The 22,724-nt window shown below is 44.9% G+C and overlaps 1 protein-coding gene across 1 annotated transcript in view; it reads left to right on the top strand.

Moving 5' to 3' along the window:
- Positions 1-22,724, top strand: part of CPVL (carboxypeptidase vitellogenic like) — a 105,196-nt gene that overhangs the window by 46,059 nt on the left and 36,413 nt on the right. Inside the window, exons 8-11 of the mRNA XM_052000224.1 lie at positions 7,774-7,896; positions 8,657-8,788; positions 11,139-11,237; positions 12,089-12,262. Coding sequence (XP_051856184.1) covers positions 7,774-7,896; positions 8,657-8,788; positions 11,139-11,237; positions 12,089-12,262 — 528 coding nt within the window. The remainder of the gene's footprint in view (positions 1-7,773; positions 7,897-8,656; positions 8,789-11,138; positions 11,238-12,088; positions 12,263-22,724) is intronic.

The raw sequence follows: 22,724 nt of genomic DNA, 5'->3' as shown, positions 1-22,724 counted from the left end.
AAGTAGGATCTAGGAAGTGTCAGAGGAAGACACGTCCTTCTAAGCCCAGTGCTCTGTGCCCTACAGCATCGCCCATTGCTTTTCAATTATTTCTTGAACCAAATAGACTGGGTGAACCCTCCCATCATGCAGATGAGGGAGCTTAGACATCTTGCCCAAAGTCTCTAGCAGGGCGAGAGCTGGAACATAGACCCTGGGACTTGCACCCATTATTCCTGGCATCATAGATTTAAAGGCGGATGGAAACTTGGGGGCCAGATGCTGCCATCTTGCCACTCAGCAAGCATTTATTAAGTGCTTACTGTGTGCCGGGCACTAGGTACCGGGAGCTGGGGTACAAAGCAAAGCCCACTGGGAGACCGCTGCGAACAAGTTAAATGCAGGCACCATGGGGGGAATGGCCCCCGCAGCGGCTCATTTTACAGCTGAGGCAGGGTAGAAGTGATTGGCCCTGAGGTCCCCCAGCTGGGAAGCCCCAAAGGCTGGGCCGAAAGCTGCTTCTCCGGAGCGCTTGCCTCTCCGGGATGCTCTCAGCAGAATAAATCTCATTTCTCCAAGACCCCGTCAGAGCCGGCGCTCCTGGGTCTCTGGAGCTCATTTTCCTCAGACAAATCCCAGCTTCTCTTTAAAAATGAACTCCCTGGGGAGCTGGGCAAGAGTCTTCATGGTAATGATGGAGAGAGGGAAAGCAAAGGGAAGTTCCAACCCCGGAAAGGCTCGAATCCCTCTCAGTGCAGTTTCCCTCTTCAGGCTGAACTTCTGCTGAGTTTTATTAGATGCATTTCAGGGCTGTTTTGACTTTGGAACTTGGGACAAATTGCTCTTTTCTATTATGTCCGGCGGCCCTTGCCAAGTTTTCCTTAAGCATAGAAAATGGAGTGTTGATTTTTGAGAAGGAACATCATGAAACAGAGCTCTAGGTCACAGCTCACAGATGTCACGGGGACACCTGGAAGGGGCGGGGCTGGGAGGGTCTTAGTCACCGAATTGTAAAATCTCAGAGTTGGAGGCAGGGAGGTCAGCAGTCGTCTGGACCTCCCCAGCCTGGGGTCATTCGTGAAGTACCTACTATGGGCCAGGTGTAGGGCTAAGAGATGGGAATGCAACTACAAGTAAAAGAGACAGCTCCTGCCCTCGAGGAGCGTAACCTCTAACGGAGAAGAACAGAGCAGAAAGGGGGAGAATGGGAGAAACCCCCTGTAGGGGAATAATGACCCTGTGGGCTCTCCTCGGAGACTACTAGTCAGGGGGCTTCGTCACCTCTTGCGTCAGCCCGTGCTGACTTGTCGAGGCCTGTCTCCGCCATTAAAATATGAACTCACTATATATTTAAAAATGAATAATACATTAAATAAATAAATAAAAACTAATTTTTATGAATTTTAAACTCTATAGCGAGAAGTTCATATTTTAATGGTGGGGACAGGCCTTGACAATGGAGTGTCTGAAGGGTGAGAAGAGGAAGGAGTCAGATAGGTCCCACAGGTTTTGAGCATGGGTTGGGGAGGGTTTGAGGGACATGTCAGAGGGAGGAGAGAACCCTGTGGGACCGAGGGGATCTGGCAAAGGAGACAGAGGAGGTGGGTCAGAGAGGGGGAGGAGAAGGAGGAGAGATCCCAGAGATCGTGTCCGGGGCGGCAGAGATCAAAGAGAATGAGGACAGAGAAAAGGCCATTGGAGCTGATGGCTAAGAGGCTGTCGGCCGCCTTGGTCGGAGCTGTTTTGGCGAGAGTGAGCTTGGGGGCAGGTAAAGGGCTCAGAAAGAAGGAGAGGGAAGGAAGTGGAAGCCCCGCTGCCCTGCCCCTCTTCCTGGGGATGCTCCTTGCACATAGAACACCTTCCTGAAAGGACCCAGAACTTTGGGACTGACCAGGACAGAGAGGAGCGATGTTCTCATCGCCCTGATCCAGGATGTCCCTGTGCAGCCACGGGGGGCTGGCCCTGTCCTATGGCACCGGGAGTGAGTTCTCCCGCATCCAGAGCTGCTTCCCGGGTGGGAACCCCAAGGTTCCAGCCCTGCGGCTGACCCATGCTGGCCCAGTGACCCCAGGGGGATCACATCCCTGCCCTACACTCAGTCAGTTCTCTAGGAGTCACAGCGCAAATGCTGACCTGCGTGGTCTCTAGAATTCCACACGTTTAATTCCTACTGGATTTGCAGAACTCAAGGACCCCCGCAGCCTTTTCAGCTAAACTGTCCAGTTACCCCTCTTTAATCTTATGTTTAAGGAGAAAGATCAGCTTCACCCAAATGAAATCAGTCAAATTTAACCAGCATTTGCTAAGGACTTTTCTTTCTACAGAATGGCAGAAAGTCAGATGCTTCCTAGCTATATGGCTCTGGGCAAAGCACTTAACTGCTATTTGCCTCAGTTTCCTCGTCTTTAAAATGGGATCATAATAGCACCTGCCTCCCAGTGTTGTTAAGAATATCAGATGAGTTAATAACTGTAAAGTCCTTAACACAGTTCCTGGCACATAGCAAATGTTATATAAATGTTAACTGTTATCATTATCATTATTATTTTTATTTTTTTAATGTCTTTTTTTAATAGCTTTTTATTTACAAGACATATGCATGGGTAATTTTTCAGCATCGACAATTGCAAAACCTTTTGTTCCAATTTTTGCCCTCCTTCCCCTCACCCTCTTCCCCAGATGGCAGGTTGACCAATACATGTTAAATCTGTTAAAGTATATCATTGTTATTTTTATTAAACATTTATTGACCGCCTCTCTTTTAGACTTTCAGGGAGGGGACAGTATGAATAAGCAGTAAATTTTCTTAAAACTTTCCTGGAGTGAATTACTCTGAGCAGAGTTCTTGAAGAAAGATTTCTCGCTGTGAGGGAAGAGCTGTTGAGTTAAACATTAAAAAGGCCCAGTTTCTTGCTCTTAAACCCTCCTTCAGTTCTTCCAAGGGACCAGTGATTTAATTACTTGAGTGTGTCCCTGGTCCATTGCTGAAGGTTGTGACTCACTGGTACCTTCTTATCCCATGTGGTTCATGTCTGGAATGGCCTACCACTCTTCCCTAGAGGACCTATCCCATTAAGAGGCATTCCAGGTGACCTTTTTCTGTTGCATGGCCCCGGCTTGTAGCCTTCCTTTTTGGCTCCATGACTGGCTGTCCCATTTCCCATCATGTATCTGCATAGCCGATGCCTCTTGTACACAAATCACCATTAACCCCTTACGCCTATCCCACAACTCCTTTCTCTGGCATTGTTTGGTTCACTGCAATTTTGATTTTTCGGGGTCTGATTTACAGCTATATGGGAGTGCATCGCTTTAAAAAACTGTGCTACCTTCTGTTTTTATATCACCTTCACTTCCAAACCATCCCCTTCTGTATCTGTCCCTTATAAGAGAATAAAATAGAGGGTCCAAATGTCAGCTGCGTCAGACACTCCACTTCCCACATCTTCAGAGTAGCCAGATTTGGTCAGTAGAAACTTCAGGTTTGCTTTCATCTGTGTGCTTTCCGTTTACATTTTTTTTTTTTTTTTTTTTGCTGAGACAATTGGGGTTAAATGACTTGCCCAGGGTCACACAGTTAGGAAGGTTAGGTCCATTTACATTTTTGTAGTCACCGGGTATGCATATTGTATTCCCCTTCCTTCTCCCTCATTCTGAATTCTTCATAGTTTTTTGTGAGTCACTGTCAGCGGGAGGATGTCTGGGTGAGTCTGGAAGCCTGGGGCTGTATCCTGAGGGTGAGATAAGTGGCCACTTTGGGGCAGAACCACAAACCAGGGTCTGCTTCCCCGATTCCTGCTGGGCCCGTCCGACGGTACCAGGATACTGGAGGTGCATGTGATGGGGCATCTCTCCTCACTCTGCCAGGGAACGCTTCCCAGCCAAACACAGGAAGAAATCACCAGAAAAATCTCCATGTAGGGGAGAGCTCTCAGTCCCCAGGCAGCTGAGCAGTGAGAAAGTTGGCCGGGGAACAAGATGCTTTTTTCCATATGCTGAGTCCTGTTGGTCTCCTTTTGTTCTTTCCCTGTGCAAAAGAAATAGGAGCCTTTTAGGTGAGGGAAAGCCCTCCTTCTCCCCCTCCTCTCTTTCCCCAAATTGCTGCAGTGTGGTCTTCGGATTACATGACACATGGTCTAGAAATGTCTGGGAGGTGGCGGCGTTGACCACAACGCGGAAGATCCAGCTTTTCTCATCCATTAATTTTGGGGACCGGCCCCGCTGGAACATCACACCTCTGCCCTCCCGGGAGGGAATCTCCCAGGACACGGCGAAGTTAGCGGCCCCCATCCTCTCCCTGCGGCGTCTCGTGCTGGTCACGTCAGTGTGGGCTTTTCCCCTAAATCCTGCCGAGGTTTCTCATCAGTTGTAGGGACCCCTGCCTTCCCTCTGATGTTTGGAAAAGTAGATGATATCTCTGGGCCTGCTCATTTACGCTCCTCCCTCCTCAGCTCTCGGGGTGACTCCCAGAGCTTAGTCTGACCTTAGCCCGTCGGGGCTTCCTCAGCTTAGCTACTCCTGGGAAATGGGGTGAGAGAGATGCTGATCTGAAGGAGGGTGACGCTTGGGGACTTTCCCCAGTTCCTTCAACTCTATTTCAGCAAAAATCCACAGCAATAACCGGACGGACAAAACAACGGGCCACGTCCCTTGTGCTCGGGGCAGCCCATGGGCCTGAGCACCGTATCAGGCCTTCGTCCCCGCTCCAAGGGAGCATCGCCCTTTTGCATCAGGTTAGGTCACTGGGGGGCTGCGGACCACTGATGCAGGGCCGCAGCCTTCTAGGTATCTCCACCATTCGGGGAAGTGTTCCCGGGCACGAGCCCCCGCACCTTATGAAATCTAATGAGAAAAGATGAGAATGCAGGAGAAGGTAATTGTATCCATTTCTCCGTTCTTTTTTTCCTTCTGAACCTCACTAAGAAATGGAGCCGACGCGGAGTAACTGCTAACACATGTGCGATTCCTGTAAGAGGAGACTGCTTCCATTAGAGCCTTATTCTTTGACACTGGCTTTTTCCTTTCTTTCTTTCTTCTTTTTTTTCCGGAGGGGGTTGATTGAATCTTGACTGCAGACATGAAACCAGCTCTTCTCAAAAGCACCAGTGGCAGGGGGCTAATAAGCTTGACGTGGATTTTGTTGAAACATGTAAGACAGCAAAGTCAGACAGTGCCCATAATTACAAGTTCCTTTAAGTCCATTTTCATTGTGCTTTTTTCACATCTGGATAATTAACAGGGCATTACATCCTCCCAAGAATATTTTTACAAGTCCAATATGCTGTTAACATGATTCCCATTACTATTAGGCCGTTCCAGACATCATATAGTAAGTATCTCACAATGATAGCAAAACAACAAGATGAAACTCACTCCTTTGTGATAGAAAGTCTTGGAGGAGAGCAGCAGGAATACAACACGGACCGAAGCCCGGGCCTTTGGGATGCTTTTCCTAACGCTTGGGTTGGCTTCTGTAACGTGAAGCTGTGCTATTTCTTGTCACCGCTGGGATCAATAAGGTCCTGCAGTATGAAAAACTGAACTATCTGAGTAAACCTGAGATTAAGGACAACTTCTCTCCTCCTTTTTTTCCTCCTTTTTTCCTTCTCCTCCTTTTTTTCTGTTTCCTCCTTTTTTCCTTCTCCTCCTCCTCTTCCTCCTTTTCCTTTTCCTGCTTTTTTCTTCTTCTCCTTTTTTCCTTCTCTTCCTCTTCCTCTCCCTTTTCCTTTTTTTTCCCTCCTCCTTTTTTCCTTCTTCTCCTTTTTTCCTTCTCCTCCTTTCTTCCTTCTCTTCCTTCTCCTCTCCCTTCTCTTTTTTTTCTCCTCCTCCTCCTCCTTTTTTTCCTTCTCCTTTTCTCCTCCTCCTCCTCCTCTTCTTTCTTCTTTTCCATGTCCCTACATGTAGAATGTCTGCCACAGAGAGCACTAGATTTGGTTTCTGCACCTATGTCCGAATCCTACCTCTAGCATGTGTCATACCTCGAGGGCCTCGGACGGGATGCCAACTTGCAGCTCCTGTGATTGTTGATCTGGTTTCTGGTCAGTCACACTTCCCAACATGTCCTCGACGGGGGCTTTGATGCTGTTGCGGCACTTAGGAACCCCAAACCCCATCAGATGGTCGATGTTAAGTTACCGAGTTCATGGTTTTCCTCGGACAGCTGCCAACCATATTGTTGGAGCTCCCATAATTCATTAATGAAGGCACAAAGAGAATTCATCTGGATTCACTGTGGTGATTTAAAAGGAAGCTCTGCTTTGGTTTGTTTTTGTTATGGGATAGTTTAAAATCAGGCTTCCCCTTCTGTCCCCTGGCCAAATGCTAAAAGGATATTATTCATTCATCCAGCATTTATTAAATGCCACCTGTGTACAAAGTACTGTATGCTAACCTACTTCTTGAATGCTTTCTTCACGTGAAGAAAGTCTAAGTATTATTGTCTCCATTTTACAAATGAGGAAGCTAAGGATCTGAGAAAGGAGCTGCCTTGCCCAAATTTACACAATTAGTAAATATCAAAGAAAGAATTTGAACTCAGCTTGTGTGATTCCAAACCAGAGGCCTGGATTTGAATTTTTGCCTCTAGTTTCTTTTCTTTGCAAACATGGGCAAGTTATTTTATCCTTCTGAGGATTTTTTCTTTAAGAAACCTTTTAAAGAGTTAAGAATATAAGCATTAGAGATTGAGAGTGACCGTGACAGAAAGTCAAAGACAATTACAGAGTAGTAGCGCCAGAAAGGATTTAAATTTTTTTTAATTCCATTTTTATGTTGTTTTTACTTCACTTTATTTTCAAATAAATCCCTCCTCCCTTTCCTATCCTGTGACAAATCCCTTGTAACAAAGAGTGAAAAAGAAAGAGAAAAGAGACAGTAAAATGAATGAGTTCATCCTCTGAGTCTGATTGTGTATTCACTGGTCCTTCCTGGCCTTCAACCTCTGCCCACAGGGAGAGAACTTTCCCATTTCATCTTTGGGGCCAAGCTTGGCCATTAGATAAAGTGACCTCTGACATCCTGTCCATTTTTCATCAGCCTCCCGCCATTTTAGCCCATCCAGTTACTGAAAAGCAGAGACGGAGAACTTGAAATGAGAGTGTGTACAATGGCAGAGAGTCACTGGCCAATGGTGATCAGCCATGGATGATCGTAGCTTACATTTCTGTCATCACTTCTTCCAGACACCAGGAGGACTCCCCTAAGTCATCTTCCTGGCTGTGAATGGGATAGTAGAGAGGACCATGACATTCTAGCTCTTCCCTTCTCGACTGCTTCTAACTGGCCAGCTTATATGGCACCACGCCGAGGAGCATTCAAAGACAAAGGGAGCACGGTGGGATGGAGGAAAGTAGAATCATAGAAGTTAGCCCAGATTTTGCTTGAAATTCCCTTGAACATAGAAGCCTCATTTTTCCTCATCTATAAAATGGGTGCTGGTCTCCAGCCTTCCTTCCCCTTAGAAGCTACAGTCCTAAAGTAATCAGCAAGCGTTGCTTTGCTAAGAATCCACTCTCATCCAAGCGCTGTCATAGAGAAACAGACAAAAAGGGCCTGCCTTCCTCCTGCCCGCAAGAAGCTCACCTTCTTTTGCTCAGATGGAACTTCTTAAGAGAAGTTTTAAAAAAAAGAGTATTTCAATTTATGATATGGAAAAGAAAGCTAATTTTTCCTTGTTTTCTACTTACCTAGCCTGTCAGTCATGTGAATATCTTCAGTTTTAGATTAGCTGTGTTAGATTGTGAGCATTTCTAAACATGCCTTCCACATTCTATAACACATACATGTTCTCTTTAGTCTTATGCAGGGAAATATGTGCCTGCCATTGCCCATTACATCCATCTCCTCAATCCCACAGCCAAGGTCAAGATCAACTTGAAAGGTGTTGCTATTGGTGATGGCTTTTCGGATCCAGAATCAGTAAGTCTTGCCTTTTCCTTCCCCTGACCCCCCTTCTATTGTGATTCAATAGGAAGGGAAATCCTCTTTAATTAGATGGAATGCTTTCTGAAGTTACAGTGCTAACTTGATAAAAGGAATTAATATTTCCCAGTTGACATTTTAATGCCTTTATATCTTTAATTTTTGCCAAATGTTTCATGGCATCAAGCTGCTGGAGTGTGTGTGTGTGTGTGTGTGTGTGTGTGTGTGTGTGTGTGTGTAAGAGAGCGAGAGAGAGAGAGAGACAAAGAGAAACAGAGAGACAGACACAGAGAGAGATAGAGAGACACACAGAGACAGACAGACAGACAGAGACAGAGAGAGAAAGGAACAGAGACAGAAACAGACAGACAGACACAGAGAGAGAGAGTGTCAGACAGAGAGACAGAGACAGAAACAGAGAGACAGACACAGAGAGAGTTAATGAGACACAGAGAGAGACACACAGAGACAGACAGACAGACAGACAGAGAGAGTGTCAGAGACAGAGACAGAAACAGACAGAGAGACAGACACAGAGAGAGATAGACACAGAAAGAGACAGACAGACAGAGAGAGAGAGACAGAAACAGAGAGAGAGACAGAGAAAGAGAGAGAGAGACAGAAACAGAGAGAGACAGAGATTTAAAGTGTTATTTTTGGTTGATGTTGCTAGTTGATCCGGTGTTGAAAAAATAATTTCCCCCAATATCCTCTCATCTTTTTTTTTAAACTTGCTGTTGTCTGCCTGCTGCCTCAGATCATAGGAGGCTACGCGGGATTCCTGTACCACATCGGTTTGTTAGATGAGAAGCAGAAAAAATACTTCCAGAAACAATGTGCTGAGACCATCAAGTACATCAAGGAGGAGAACTGGAAGAAAGCCTTTGAAGTATGTACCCGAGGGCCCCGAATTGCCCCTGAATAATCAAAAGCAGCTGAGCAAAGTAGGGGTCATAGGGAAGAAAAGGGAAGGGGGCATTGGGCCTTTCTCATTAAAGATGGCGCCCACGATGCCGTGGAAGGGATGGACAGAGAGGGAATCCCAAGAAGAAAAATACTGTCCACGTTTCTCTATCTTATTACCTGTGACTGCCTTGGAGTATTTATATCATCAGTGTTTGCTGAGCAAACTGCTTCGATGCCTCTTAATGCTTTGTGTGGTCCCCAAGGCACAACCTATCACTTGAAAATCAGGAAAACTGTAGCCTAGGACCTGGAGGCGTGTGCTCGAACATATGCTGTAAACGCTGGATCTGTTAACAAGGATCCAGCCTCAGGTAGCATTTGTTGGTTTACACATGTCCCGTGTCCCCAGTGTCATTAACAAAGATGGTTAAAAATGTCGCGGACGTGGCCTTGACACGGAGATCTGTCACCATTCTTGCTTGTCATTATTTTTAAATTCTATTTGACATCAGCTATTTTTTTTTTTTTTAACAATGTGAGTGACCTTTGGGATTTATTTAAATTCAAGGAGAAAAGTACTTTAGTTATAGGATTTTTACTATGTGAAGAAGAGTAATAAGGTGCAAAAAAATCAAATGTCTGTGGAAAATAGATTATATTTTAACGGCTCCCTTTAGGGCATTCTTCCCATAATCCAATCCGGTCTTCTGGAATGAGCATTTATTAAGCATCTATTGGGGCTGAAGTACTACAGAAGTTACTGGGGCTCTGAAGATAAAATAGGAACCACCTCTCTGCCTCGTTCCATTCCACTTGGGAGAGAAAGGAAGGCATAGTGTGTAAGCAGACAAGTGGACGATGATTTGGAGGTTACATTAAACATATTAACATTAGTTAGCGAGTGTAGAACAGGATTTCAACAATTTTTATGGGATCCCTGTGGAAGGACCAGCTTATCTATCCCTCTGTCTCCTGGGATTAGTCTTGCTGGGCCTGATGGCTCAAACTCAGGGTGTTCTTGGGATGGCACAAAATGGATGTGTCGGTGGTGAGTCTCATTGAGACCCAAGTCGCCGGTGTCAGATGCCCTGAGAGAAAGATGGGTAACACAGACTTATCTCCAGCTCTATAAAAGGGTGAAATTCTTAAGTTGCAAGCCCATTGTGTGTCACAATTCACAGAAACTTGAGTAAAACTGAGGTCCCCCCGGAATGTCTGTGGGTCCTTGACCGCTGGACACTGGCTGGAAGACTCTAGTTCTTTTAACCTGTTAAAATATCATGTATGTCCATAGTGTCACAAACCTGGTTTTGTTGTGTGGCTCATGGAAACAGAGGAGGGGGCTGCTCTGATGGCTGGAGCCCATCAGCTTACAGGCCGAGGCCTTCCTGACGCAAGGCGGTCTGGAAGACACAAAGACCTGTGGCTTCCTGACATCAGAAGAACAGAAATGTTATTTATTTAGCCCAAGGGTTAGAAGCAGCCCAGCAGGACAGGAGGAGCCCTGGAGTTGGAGTCAGATGGTCTGGATGCCAGTCTGACTTTGCCATTTGCCATCTGGTGATCCTGTGAAAGCTTGCGTTGTCTCTGGGCCCCATTATCCCGTTTTCACTGGCTCTTTCTGTCTCTAGATCTGGACCAGCTCTAGCTCTAAATCCATAATTTTGGAAAAATCAAACTTTGAATGAAATTAATTTGTTGTTGTTGTTGTGACACTTCATGCCCCAATTTAGGGTTTTCTTGACACAGATACTGGAGCATTTTGCTATTTCCAGCTCATTTTATAGAGAAGGAAACTGAGGCAGACAGGCTGCAGTGACTTCTGGCTAGCTCCTGAGACCAGATCTGAACTCGGGAAGATAGGGCTTCCAGACATTAGACCCCGTGCTCTATTATGTCGCCTAGTTGCCCAATTAAGCAGCTGTATCCGGATTATTCCAAGAAGCTACGGGGGTTTCCGTCATATTAAAAATAAGAATTTTTGGCCACCCCGCAGGGTTTAAAAGTGGGGAAGCGGGCTACCACCACGCACTCCCATCACGTCTCTGGGATAAGTGCATCCTTTCGGGATTTTTTCTCACTGGCTCGGAGGCCGGTTTTAATTTGCCTCGATGGCAGAAGAGGGGACCCTGGTAGCCCGAGCTCTGGCACAGCAGCATTCCCCTGTGGTTTAGGGAGGAGTGAGGCAAGAGTCACACAGTCAGCGTGAAGGAGGAGGGCCTTTCTTGGTCTCCCAGGGCCCCAGGCTCCTCCATTACCTCACGTTAGTGGACGAAGAGTTTGTCCCTCTGACCTGCACGTGTCTCACCCATTCTTCTCTCTTCTCTCCCTAGATTTTTGATAGCCTGCTGAACGGTGACTTAACAAGTTATCCTTCGTACTTCCAGAATTCTACAGGATGTTCTAATTATTTTAACTTTTTACAGTGTCAGGTAATTACTTCCTTCGTTGTTAGGGCTACAAATGGTCATTTTGCACACTTAGACTTTTAACAAAGGTTGTGTGTTAGAAAGGGGGCTGGATTTGGAATCGGGGGCGACCCACCTATGTCTGCCCCCTCTCTCTTTTGCTTACATTATTTCTTCTCATGAACTCTGAAGTCCAGCCAGATCGTCCCTCTTGGGGCTCCTTCCAAAGGGCATCCCAACCCCCAGAGCCTTTGCCTAAGTCTCCCCTCTACCTGGAAGGCCTTTCTACCTCATTTTGACTTAGGATCCATCACTTTCTTCCAACTGAACCCAGATACCACCTCCAATACGAGGCCTTTCCTCTCTGTTCCCTCTTCCAGACTTAGGGTCTTCCCTGTTGTTGTTTAGTTGCTTCAGTCGTGTCTGATGTGACCTCACTTGGGGTGTTCTTCACAAAGATGCTGGAGTGGTTCACCATGTCCTTTTCCAATCCATTTTACAGATGGGGAAATTGAGGCAAATAGAGTTAAATGACTTGTCCAGGGTCACATGGCTAGGAAATGTCTGAGGCTGGGTTTGAACTGAGAAAATTGAATCTTCTTGGCTTCACGTCCAGTCCTCTGGGCCCTATGTGCCACCTAGCTACTCCAGAAGACACTACTGCCTTTTGTTTACTTTGCTTATATGTGTTTATGTGTAAGCTGATGGTATGTAAGCCTCTTGTGTCCCCTCTGTCCAACAGAATGCCTTGGATATAGTGTCCACTCAGTGTTTGAGGGAATTATCATTATTATTATTATTACTATTATCATGTAGAGAGCAATCTGACACAAAAGCTGGTACACTTATTTAGGCTTTTTTCCCTTTATATTCAGGAACCAGAAGAACAAAACTACTTTGGGTATTTTCTGTCAAAGCCAGAAGTGAGAAGAGCCATCCACGTGGGCAACTTGACTTTTCATGATGGTTCTGAAGTGGAAAAGCACATGTGGGCAGATTGGTTCAAGTCGGTGAAGCCATGGTTAACCGAGATCATGAATAACTACCGGGTAAGGGAAGCGTTCCACTTAGGGCCCGTTCCGGGCCTTTCTGAAATCACCCAGGACAAGGATGACTTTTGTCTGAAGGCGTATTTTTAGTTCACATCCTGCTATTTCTTTCTCTTTTATGGTATTTAAATCAAACAAACCAACCGCAAACTTTTGATTTTTCTGAATTAAATGCTACTCTTTTCCTTTAATTAAGCTTTCCCTTCCCTTTCCCTCTCCTGGATGTTTTACTTAGAAAGCTTGCTCAGCCGGGACGCCACATAATTCTCTCAGGAGTGCCGCCGTACTTGCGGTTAACGCGGATTCATCATCTCATATCATCATCCTTAGCTCTTTTCTCTCCTCGGCTTCTATTACCAATCAGTTGCCAAATGGGATCGATTTTATCTCCACAGTATCTCCCATATGCAGCTTTTCCCCACTTCTCCTTCTTTCCTGGACCCCTGGCTCCCAGTCATTCCCTCTCCAATATCTCCTCCACATATTTACTGGTGTTATTTTCCTATAGCACAAATCTCCCAGTGGTGTTCTTCTGCTCAAGAAAAATCAATGAATACTTACTTATTCACTTGAGACAGGAAATAACCCCCCAGATTTTCAATTAAAGCCCTTAAAATCTGGCTACACTCTTCTTGTATTCTTTTTCCAGACATTCTGGCCTACTTGCTATTCTATGAATTTAGCATCTTTTACTTCTGGCCTTTTTCTTCCCTTTCCTGTCCCTTTTATTTCATGTAGACACATTTCTTGTCCTCTCCAGTATCTTTCCTGAGAGTTGAGATTGTTGTTGTTGTTGTTTTTTTTTTTTTTTTCATTTTGTCATCGTGTCCCTAAAACAACACTCCGCACATGCGGGGAAAGAATTGCAAGAAGATAAATTTTAGCTCAATATAAAGAGAAACTTTCTGATGATTAGATCTGTTCAAAAGTGGTATCATCCACCTCAGGAGATGATGGATTGCCTTCCATTAGAGGCTTCCACCAAAAACTTATTTATTTCTCTTCGTTGGGAATGTCGTAAAGAGGATTCCTGAGTAGCTATAGTTGGACCGTATCTCCTCTGTGGTCCTTCTCAATGTGAGATTCTGGGATTTTACTCTTTTGTAGTAAAATGGAATGGAATTTCTTTTCTCATTATTTCTTCCTAGTGTTTGAGCACCCTATAGAAACGCTGGTGGATTTTATGGAATCGTTTTGTATTCTGAAACCATACCACTGTATTAATCTCAGTTTCTCCACTAATCTCTGAGGTTTTCTGAGTACATCATCATACTGTTTGCAAATAAGGCCAGTTTTGTGTTCTTTGCCAAGGTTCATAAGTTGGATTTTGTTCTCTTATCTCTAAAACTATCTCAAGTAACAATGAAGAGGGGCGTCCCTATTTTACCCCTGTTTGAACTTGGAAATCTTTTAGTGTTTCTCTACTACAAGAGTGTTAACTCTCAGTTTTAAATACTTTCTATACTTCTTTTTATTTTTTTGAAGCAATTTGGTTTAAGTGACTTGCCCAGACTCACTGTTAAGATGTGTTAAGTATCTGAGGTCAGATTTGAATTCAGGTCCTCCTGACTTCAGGACTGGTGCTCTATCCACTGTGCCACCTTGCTGCCCCACTTTCTATACTTTTGATACTATTAAAGAAGGGCCTTTCTATGCTAAGCAGTGCTTTTGAGGATTTGTAATATAAATGTATATAGAATTTTTAAGCCTTTTTATGCAGCTATTATGCCCATTTAGCTATTGTCATCTCTGTTTATTTTATTAATTTATTTGAATTGTTTTCCTAATTTTGAACCGTCTTTGAATCTCCAAAGTCACCTAGGTAATGTAGTATAGATAGAGCACTGGCTTTGGAGTCAGGAAGAACTGAGTTTAAATATAACCTCAGACATTTACTAGCTGGGCAAGTTATTCGATCTTTATTTACTGAAGATTCCTCATCTGTAAAATGGAGATAATAACAGTACCTACCTCCCAGGATGGTGAGGATCAAATGAAATAATATTTGTAATGCACTTAGCTTAGTAACTGGCAGATTGTAGGTGTTTAATAAGTGTTTGCCTACAATCCAGTTAGGAATCTAACTTAGTCATAATGAATTATGGTCTGACTGTATTTCTATAGTCTCTTTGCAAGAATTTTTTAAAAATTTGCATAAGATTTATCAATCAGTCAATCAATAAATGTTCACTAAGATGCCCACTTATGTATGTTAGATACCAGATGCTGGGAACTTAAGGGCAAAAATAATGTACACTCTCTGCTTTATTCCGCCCTTCTTTGAGTATTAGAAACATATTTGTCTTTAAAAAGGTATTTGGCAGAGGGTTTTCCATTTCTGTTTTTAATCATGATAAAGTTAAGTCATGAACTACACATTGTGGATGCATGGCATACTATATATACCGTCCATAGGGTTTTCTTGGTAGAGATCCCAAGTGGTTTGCATTTCCTTCTCCAGCTCATTTTACAGATGAGGAAACTGAGACAAACTGGTTAAAGTGACTTGTCCAGGGTCACATGGCTAGGAAGTATCTGAGGTCAGATTGAACTCCCGCCTCCAAGCCCAGAGCTCTATTCACTGAGTCATCTAGCTTCCTCCTTAATAATAATAGCTAATGTTTATGTACAGCAGCACTTAGGTTTTGAAATGCATTTTTAAAATGGCAGTGTCATGAGTTGGGTTTCAAATGTAGTTTCTTGGGGAAAACAATTATCTCTAGCAGGCCAGGAATTAAGAATGATACTAATTAATTAAATCATAATATATAACATCATAACAAATATATTTAATAATTTAATTATATATGATATATAATTAATAACATAATAATATAAATAAAATAATATATTGAATATTAAATATATTAAATAAAATATTATATTAAATTATAATAATTAACAATATTTGAAGGATTATGGCCCAGTTATTAATGGTAAAAATGAGCTGTCTTCAACATGTTGAAGAACTTGTTGAGAAAATAATAGTAAAAGAGCTGGACCCTGGAGACGGAGTTTGCCTCCTACTTATGATGATATAAACGTCACTAAAAAGCCCCACTCTTCCCTTTGTCTCTAAAATAGTGATCCAACCACTGCCTCCTAGGATGGGATTTTAAGTTGTCAGGATGATGGATCTAAAGCAATTTGTCTCCATTCAAATGCTTTATAAGTACCAGTTATTTTTCCAAATAGTCACATTGCTTACAAATTGTTTTGATTTGTTTTTTGTCCTGAGCTGTCATTTTAGCTTCATAAAGAGCTCCTGGTATGGACACCTCCTCCATTATTACCAACCAGCACCTTGTGTGTCCCTGCTAGTCCTGAGAGCTGCGGGGGAGCCCTGGCCAGGATCGTACAGCTGGAAGGTGTCGGGATTGGAACTCAGAACTCCCAGACCCCAGGGCTGGTCCACTTCCCAGTCCATCTGTCTATGAAAGAGTTCTAATCTTTTAAACCCTGAATCGGTTCCCAGTGAGATCCCTCTGCGATTCGGCAGTTCTAGCCTGGGGAGAAAAGCTCTTGGCTGTTTGTAAAGGAAGAGGGCCAGTGAGCTGTTCCTTTGAATGGAGACAAGGTTGCACTTCCTTCCCAGCCCGTGCTGGTTTATTCAGCTGGAAGCTCGGCCCCGGGGGGCTGCGAGGTGAGTGGCCCCCGCTCCAGCCACGGCGAACCGCAGTGTGTGCGGCAGAGCAGAGCGGCCCCGGACGCTTCAGACCTCAGTGCCCTTAGCGCGTTTTCATATAAGACAGCTTTAAATGGTCTGTTGTAGAAATAGCCCAAGTCTGCTTTAGCTACAGGACAGTTTGGGGTCAGCTCCCGTGGCCCACCGAGGCCCCTTCGACACCGTACTGGGGACGAGTAACCGTCCTTGTGACTGACCCGCCTGTGATGCTTTAGAGTTCCCAGAGTAACTGTAAGTGGGCAAGGCACCTACCTGCTGTTCTCCTCAGTTTCCTTGTCTGTCAGATGAGCTGGAGAAGGAAATGGCTGGTGGTTGGTTCGTGTCCTTTGCCCTCGAAAAGGACCCAAATGACATCACTAGGTCGGGGTCACTGTTGATCCCACAAAGGCCAGTGTTGACATGTCCACGCAAATGGCGTGGAAGCTTCATTTGCGTGGAAGCTTCTTCTCTGTGGTTCTATGAGAGCAGGGACTTCTTTTGCCTTTTGTTGTGTCCTAACACCTAGCACATAGTAGGTGCTTAATAACTGTTGATTGTCCGAGAGCATCTCCTGACCATCAAACCAGTCTTGTTGTTCGGTCCGATCTGACTCTTCATAACCTCATTTGGGGCTTTCTTGGCAGAGGTACTAGAGTGGTCTGCCATTTCTTTCTCCTGCCCATTTTACAGATGAGGAAACTGAGGCAAACAAAGAAGTAACTTGCCATTTTGACAGCTCTTAGAATGTGAATATGATCGGAATTGTTTCTTTTCTCCTATCCTCTTTTTGCCCCGTTTCTCCTTTTTTTCTCACTTTGTTTTCACACCTTTGTTTATGGAATCTCAAGCAATGAAGAAGGATCATGCATATTGAAATCAATTGTATTACACAGATGTGGCTTTCTTCAACAGAAGTTGAGCAGTATTTCTTGTGTGCAGGGCAGTAGACTAAGCACTTAAGGATTTGGAGTCAGCTTCAACGACTTTTAGTGGGCAAGCCATTTAGTCACTGTGTGCCTCAGTTTCCTCATCTGCAAAATGGGGGTGATAATAATAGCACTTACTTCCCAAGATTCCTGCAAAGTTCAAATGAAATAACAGAACAGAACAGAACAGAACATTATAAGACACTTTTGTAAACATTCAAATGCTGTATAAATGCTCATAATACTCCTGTTGCTGGGGCACACTCCATTTCCAAAAGTGTCCCTTCTCATGAAATCTAGGAGCTGAGAGTAAATGCTGGAGGCTTCAGTCATGCAGATGGCAGCAGTCCCATACTGGCCACCACGCCCTTGCATTATCCTGAGCTGAGACTCCTCCCAGCAGGGTGGGGGCCCAGGGGAAGATGCCTTTAGAATAGAGATTTCTAGATAACTCAGTGAATCCCAGGATGCTAGAATCAGGAGTGGCAGCCACCTTTAAAGCTAATTAATCCAACTGCCTCCTTTTGTAGATGGATTTCTTAGTTGAAATTCAATTTCAGCCGCCACACAGGGTTTAGGCCCGTCTTGCCTCCTTTCTCACGTTCACATGTTCCCCAAAGTGTCTTTCCTATGATTGTTTCATTTACCATCCATTCGCCTGACAGTACGATCTGTTCTCCATGGGGGCTCATTCCCTTCAAAATCCCTTACCAACTTCGAACTCAGCTCCCAAGCTCCTCCCCGGGAGCCCTAGTTTGATCTCCCTCAGTAGATACCACATTTCCCTTGGTGATTGTTTTTCCTCCATATCTATTTTGTATTTATTATTTATTTCGTTTTCCCAAAGAGCATGTAGATTCCTTGAAGGCAGCAGCCATTTTATTTTTGCCTCTGTGTCATTCTCTTCCGAGCACTGTTCCTAACACCAGTAGGTTCTTAATTCAGCTTTGTTAAATAAATGAATTTATGCTGGTTTTGGCTGGTAATGGGCCGTCATTTATTGACATTTAGCATATAACTCTCCATTTCCAAAAGTAAATAGTGATAAATAGACGTAGATATTCAGTTCTTAATTATCTTTACTAATAGAAAGAAGCAGCATGTAGATAGCATAAATACTGGTTCATCCAAAAATAAGGTCGATTTAGTCTTGAAAAAATATATTTTTTTCTTTCCGGCAGATTGACCTTCATAATGGTGTTTTGTTTAGACTCTTATTAAAATTGGCTTATGTTCCCAGAGGGTGCCCTCTCTAATGGCAGGGAACGCTGCCCGTAAAGATGCCAGATGTCAAAGGGAGCAGGCTGGCATTCAGAATTTGCTATAAATTGCCCACAGTTTGAATAATCAAAAACTGATTGGCTCTTGAAGCATATTCAAGCACCTTCAGAATGACAATCAAGGACTGGGTTGTTGGAGAACGGGATGATACATGATACCTTCAGTCTATCCATCTGTAGCACAGAACAATAGTTGGGACAGTACCAAATTCATCCCGTGCTATCTCATTGACTGTGACCTATGATATACAGCACATTATTTTCTTTTTGAAAAAATGAAAATGTTTTATGAATGCATTTTAAGATAGATTTAAATTTTAAGGGACCATAAAGGTCATGTAATTCAACCTCCTCATTCTTGATAGTTGGGGAAACTGAGTCACAAAGAAGTTGAATGATTTTTGCCTAAGGTTACAGAGATCATAAATGACAAGACCAGGATTTGAATCTAGAGTTTGCATTGTTGAACTCTGTTTATTTCCTAATGATGATATCTTTTGTAGAACGGGAAAAAAAAAACAAAACCCAAAAACCAAACAAGCAAACAAAGCCAACCAAGTCAATGACCACAGTCTTTTTACAGAATAAATATTTTATTTTACTGAATTCTTTTTCCCGTGACTTCCAAAGGATTCCCCCATAATGCTCTGCATAGGAATCTAATTAATTAAAACTTATTCTGCACCTGTGGTCCATCCTTTCTCCCTCCACACCATTAGCCCACCAACTCTATACTTTCCTATGTTATGGATAATAATAGTAACAACATCTATATAGTGCTATGGAGTTTGCCTGAGCACTTGGCAGATATTATCTCATTTGATCCTTCCGACCTTGGGAGGTAGGTGCTAGTCTTATCTCCATTTTATAGGTGAACAGTCCGAGGTATACAGGGTAAGTGCCCTGTCCAGGGTCACACAGCTAGAAAGTATCTGAGACTGCATTTGAACTCGTGTCTCCTGAGTCAGATTCAGCGCCCTTAACCATCCTAACTAGGTAAACTTGGCAATGAGATTGTGTGTGTGTGTGCGCGCGCGTGCGTGTTCAGTTTTCCAGCTCCTATGAGCTGATGATATTTCCGTGAAGACTCCTTTGTAATTCCTTTTTCTGACTGGAAATCGCGCTTCCTAAGGCTTTTCAGCAGCTGTGTTTTCCCTTTCCGGCTCATCACGTCAGCCCCGACGCTTCGGTCCTGGTGCAGGCCCCAGAAGGTTTTCCCCACAGAAGCAGGTATTGATGGCAAACTCCAGTTTGCTCCAGTTTCCCAGAGAGATGCCAGGGAGGCCCCCGAGATGTGGTGGGGGGTCCCTCTGGAATGCTGGGCTTGCTGCACGGGATTCAGTTTTCAAAGGTCCCGTTGCTGGGGGTTGGGCTTTGCTCTGTCTGTCTAAGAGTTCATCCGATCAGGAAATTGTGGTTATGAAGTTCCATCGCCCGGCCGCTCATCATTCCGCAGCCCATTAAGTCCCAGCTCATTGGGGTCTTCACATTTCTGAGCTTTAGCACCCCCCCTTCTCATGAGCTCCCCTCAGTGTGTCCTTGTTGCCCTTGAAAGTGTCCTTTTCGATGAACAGACAAATGGGGGGAGGCAGGGATGCGCTTCTGACAAACAAAGCGTTCCTCCATGTGCCGCCGACATCCCTGAAATCCTTCCCTGACAAATCTGGCCAAGGAGACAAGGCTGAGAGAACCTGCTGACATTTAACAGGCCTGAAGGCCCAGCCCCAATCTGACCTTGCGTCCAGCTCCGGTAAGGGGAGAGGACGGCTTTGTTGTGTTGCTTGTTCCCAGTCTCGTGTGGCTGATGAGAGTAACCCATAATACTGAATGACCAAGTAAACATCTGAAAGAATCTTGACAGTTTAGAATACTGGGATAAATCTAATAAGGGAATTCATTTCCTTCAGGATAAATGTCAAGTCATTTATTTGGCTTCGGTCAGTCTCACAGATGAAAATTGTGGGAATGCGGTGTCTTTAAGAGCGGCTTGACTGAACAAAATCCGAGGGTTTTAGTGGCCCAAAGGCCCACTTGTAAAATATGGAAGCTGGGCAAGGTAGTGATTTTAGATTTGACCTAGATGACTTCCAAGCACAAGAGCCCATTCTGGTGCCGTGCTCCGTGATGGGATGTATGAGCTGTTCAGGGCTCAGTTCCCAGCATGACCATTCAGGGAGGACGCTGATAAGTTGGGTAGGGGAGTGGAGAGTAGTTTAGGTGGGGGAAGGCTCATGGGGGTGGTTGAAGGAAATGGGGAAGTTTGGTCCGCAGAACAGCACCAGGCTTCAGGTTTTAGGGGGGCTCTCAAGTGCCAGAAGGTTCACGTTTGGCCCGGTCCCCAGAAGGCAGTGGGTATGGGAAGTACTTAGAGAATCATTTACGCTTGATGTCAAGAAAAATGTGCTCGGCTGCCCCTCGGGGATCGGTGTCACAGTCCCCCAGAGAAGGTGGCCCCCGTCTTTAGATGATTAATCACGACTTGGCAGATAAAAGCTTTTAGGAGAGCCACGCTCTTGCTGTTTTCCTTCATCTCGAAGAAGTGACACCATGACACATAAGTGAATTGGACTGAAGTGAGGGAAGGCTCTGCAAGGTCTCCTGCCTCACTTTCCCCTCCAGAATCATCTGGGTCCAGTGGCCAGAGACAGATCGACTAGAGATGGCTCCAGTAGCATGGAATCAGCCTTAGGGAAGCAAGAAAGAAAGAATCCCAGTTTTGGGAGTTGGAAGAATAGAACCGAGAAGAAACCCTCCTCCTCAGGCTCACAGACAAGGCATTTGGTTTCATCTTTAAGGTGTGGGAACAGTGAACTTCTCCCCCAGCCCGTTCCACTTCTGGCTTCCTTTGACCTTTTGTGGATCAAGGAGCCCCTGGGCCTTTTTGAGAAGCCTTTAGACACTTCTTAAAATCACTAAGCAAAGCAGTATGGAAGTGAATGAAGCAAATTGCTGGGTAGCTTCCCCTTCCCCCTCAGTCCCTCCAGCTTTTCAGCCATTTTTTCACATGTTATTTCCCCCATCGGAATGTAATCTCTTTGAGGGCAGACTGGCTTTTCCCTTGCTTGGCGTCCTTTCTGTTTTTATAGCTCAGACTTAAGAGTAAGTACCTAATATTTATTGATTAGCTATTGACTAAATTGCTCTGCCCTTACGATAGCAGAAGATAGCTGTTTTGTCCCAAGCAGAGTCTTCCCTCTAATTATCTAATTTTGCACTAATTATCCCCACTCTCCTTGTTTAGCATGAAAGTGAAGGCCCTCTTTTATCTTTGTGGAGAAACTGACCCTCCCACCTCCCCAGACAGCCCCCCCGAGGATCTCCTCTCTCTGAGACGGACCTCGAGTTTAACTGATCCCCTTTTGTAGTTTGAAGTTTCTTCTTTGAGTTTCTGGTCAATTTAATGGGCACTTGAGAACAAGGCCTTTTAAGTCCTTTCACTGGGTTCTGCTTCTGAAGGAGCAGATAATTGGGCTCCCTGACTTAATTAGCCCTCTGACAGGGCCTGACAGTTCTCCGTGTTTTGCTGGGGTTTGTTTTTACAAAGTAGTGCTTGTTCCAAACCTTGGGAAGCACATCAGGCTGTGGGGCAAACAACAGCACAGAGACTTGGAGTGAAAGCTGAGAACAGCATGGAAAAGTCTACCCTGGAGTCTAGGCAGCCAGCATGCTCTCTTAGGGTCACCGCAGACTAAGGATTGGAAAGATCCTTGAAGGTTCTCTGGTCCATGTTACAGATGGAGAAACTGAGGCACAAGGGGTGAAGGTAAGCAAGGTGAGCCAAGGAGTAAGCTGCAGTTCTGTGTCCTTCCCACTGCACCACCCTGCCTCCCCTCACACCGGATCGCTTCTTTCAAAATTTAGCTCAGGCTCTTCTATCTCCTGAACAAACCCTTCTTGGTGCTTGTGCTCCCCCCTCAATTCATTCAGTTCCATAAACATTTATTAAACGCCTACTGCATGTCAGGAATCGTGTTTCTGTGTCTCAGGGCTGTCACGCACTTCTCTTCCTAGAAAGGAAGCTCTTTGAGGGCAGAGTTTTTTGTTGTTGTCTCTGTTTTTTCAGTCTCTCACTTGTTAACCATTTGTTGAATTGGGCTGAAAATCAACCGGTTAGAAAATACAAGTGTGTAATGTGGAAAGCAGGCCATCTCCTTGTCAGCTGACTGGACTTTGAAAGTGAGGAGACAGTGTGAGGGCGGTTAGTTACCCCTGATGGGGACAGTGTGAGGGCGGTTAGTTACCCCTGATGGGGACAGTGTGAGGGCGGTTAGTTACCCCTGATGGGGACAGTGTGAGGGCGGTTAGTTACCCCTGATGGGGACAGTGTGAGGGCGGTTAGTTACCCCTGATGGGGACAGCGTGAGGGCGGTTAGTTACCCCTGATGGGGACAGCGTGAGGGCGGTTAGTTACCCCCGATGGGGACAGTGTGAGGGCGGTTAGTTACCCCCGAGGGGGACAGTGTGAGGGCGGTTAGTTACCCCCGAGGGGGACAGTGTGAGGGCGGTTAGTTACCCCCGATGGGGACAGTGTGAGGGCGGTTAGTTACCCCCGATGGGGACAGCGTGAGGGCGGTTAGTTATCCCCGATGGGG

The sequence above is a fragment of the Antechinus flavipes genome, chromosome 5 (assembly GCF_016432865.1).
Source record: "Antechinus flavipes isolate AdamAnt ecotype Samford, QLD, Australia chromosome 5, AdamAnt_v2, whole genome shotgun sequence".
Classification (NCBI taxonomy): Eukaryota; Metazoa; Chordata; class Mammalia; order Dasyuromorphia; family Dasyuridae; genus Antechinus; species Antechinus flavipes.
Note: the sequence above shows the minus strand (reverse complement) of the source record. Positions and strands in the feature narration are given on the sequence as shown.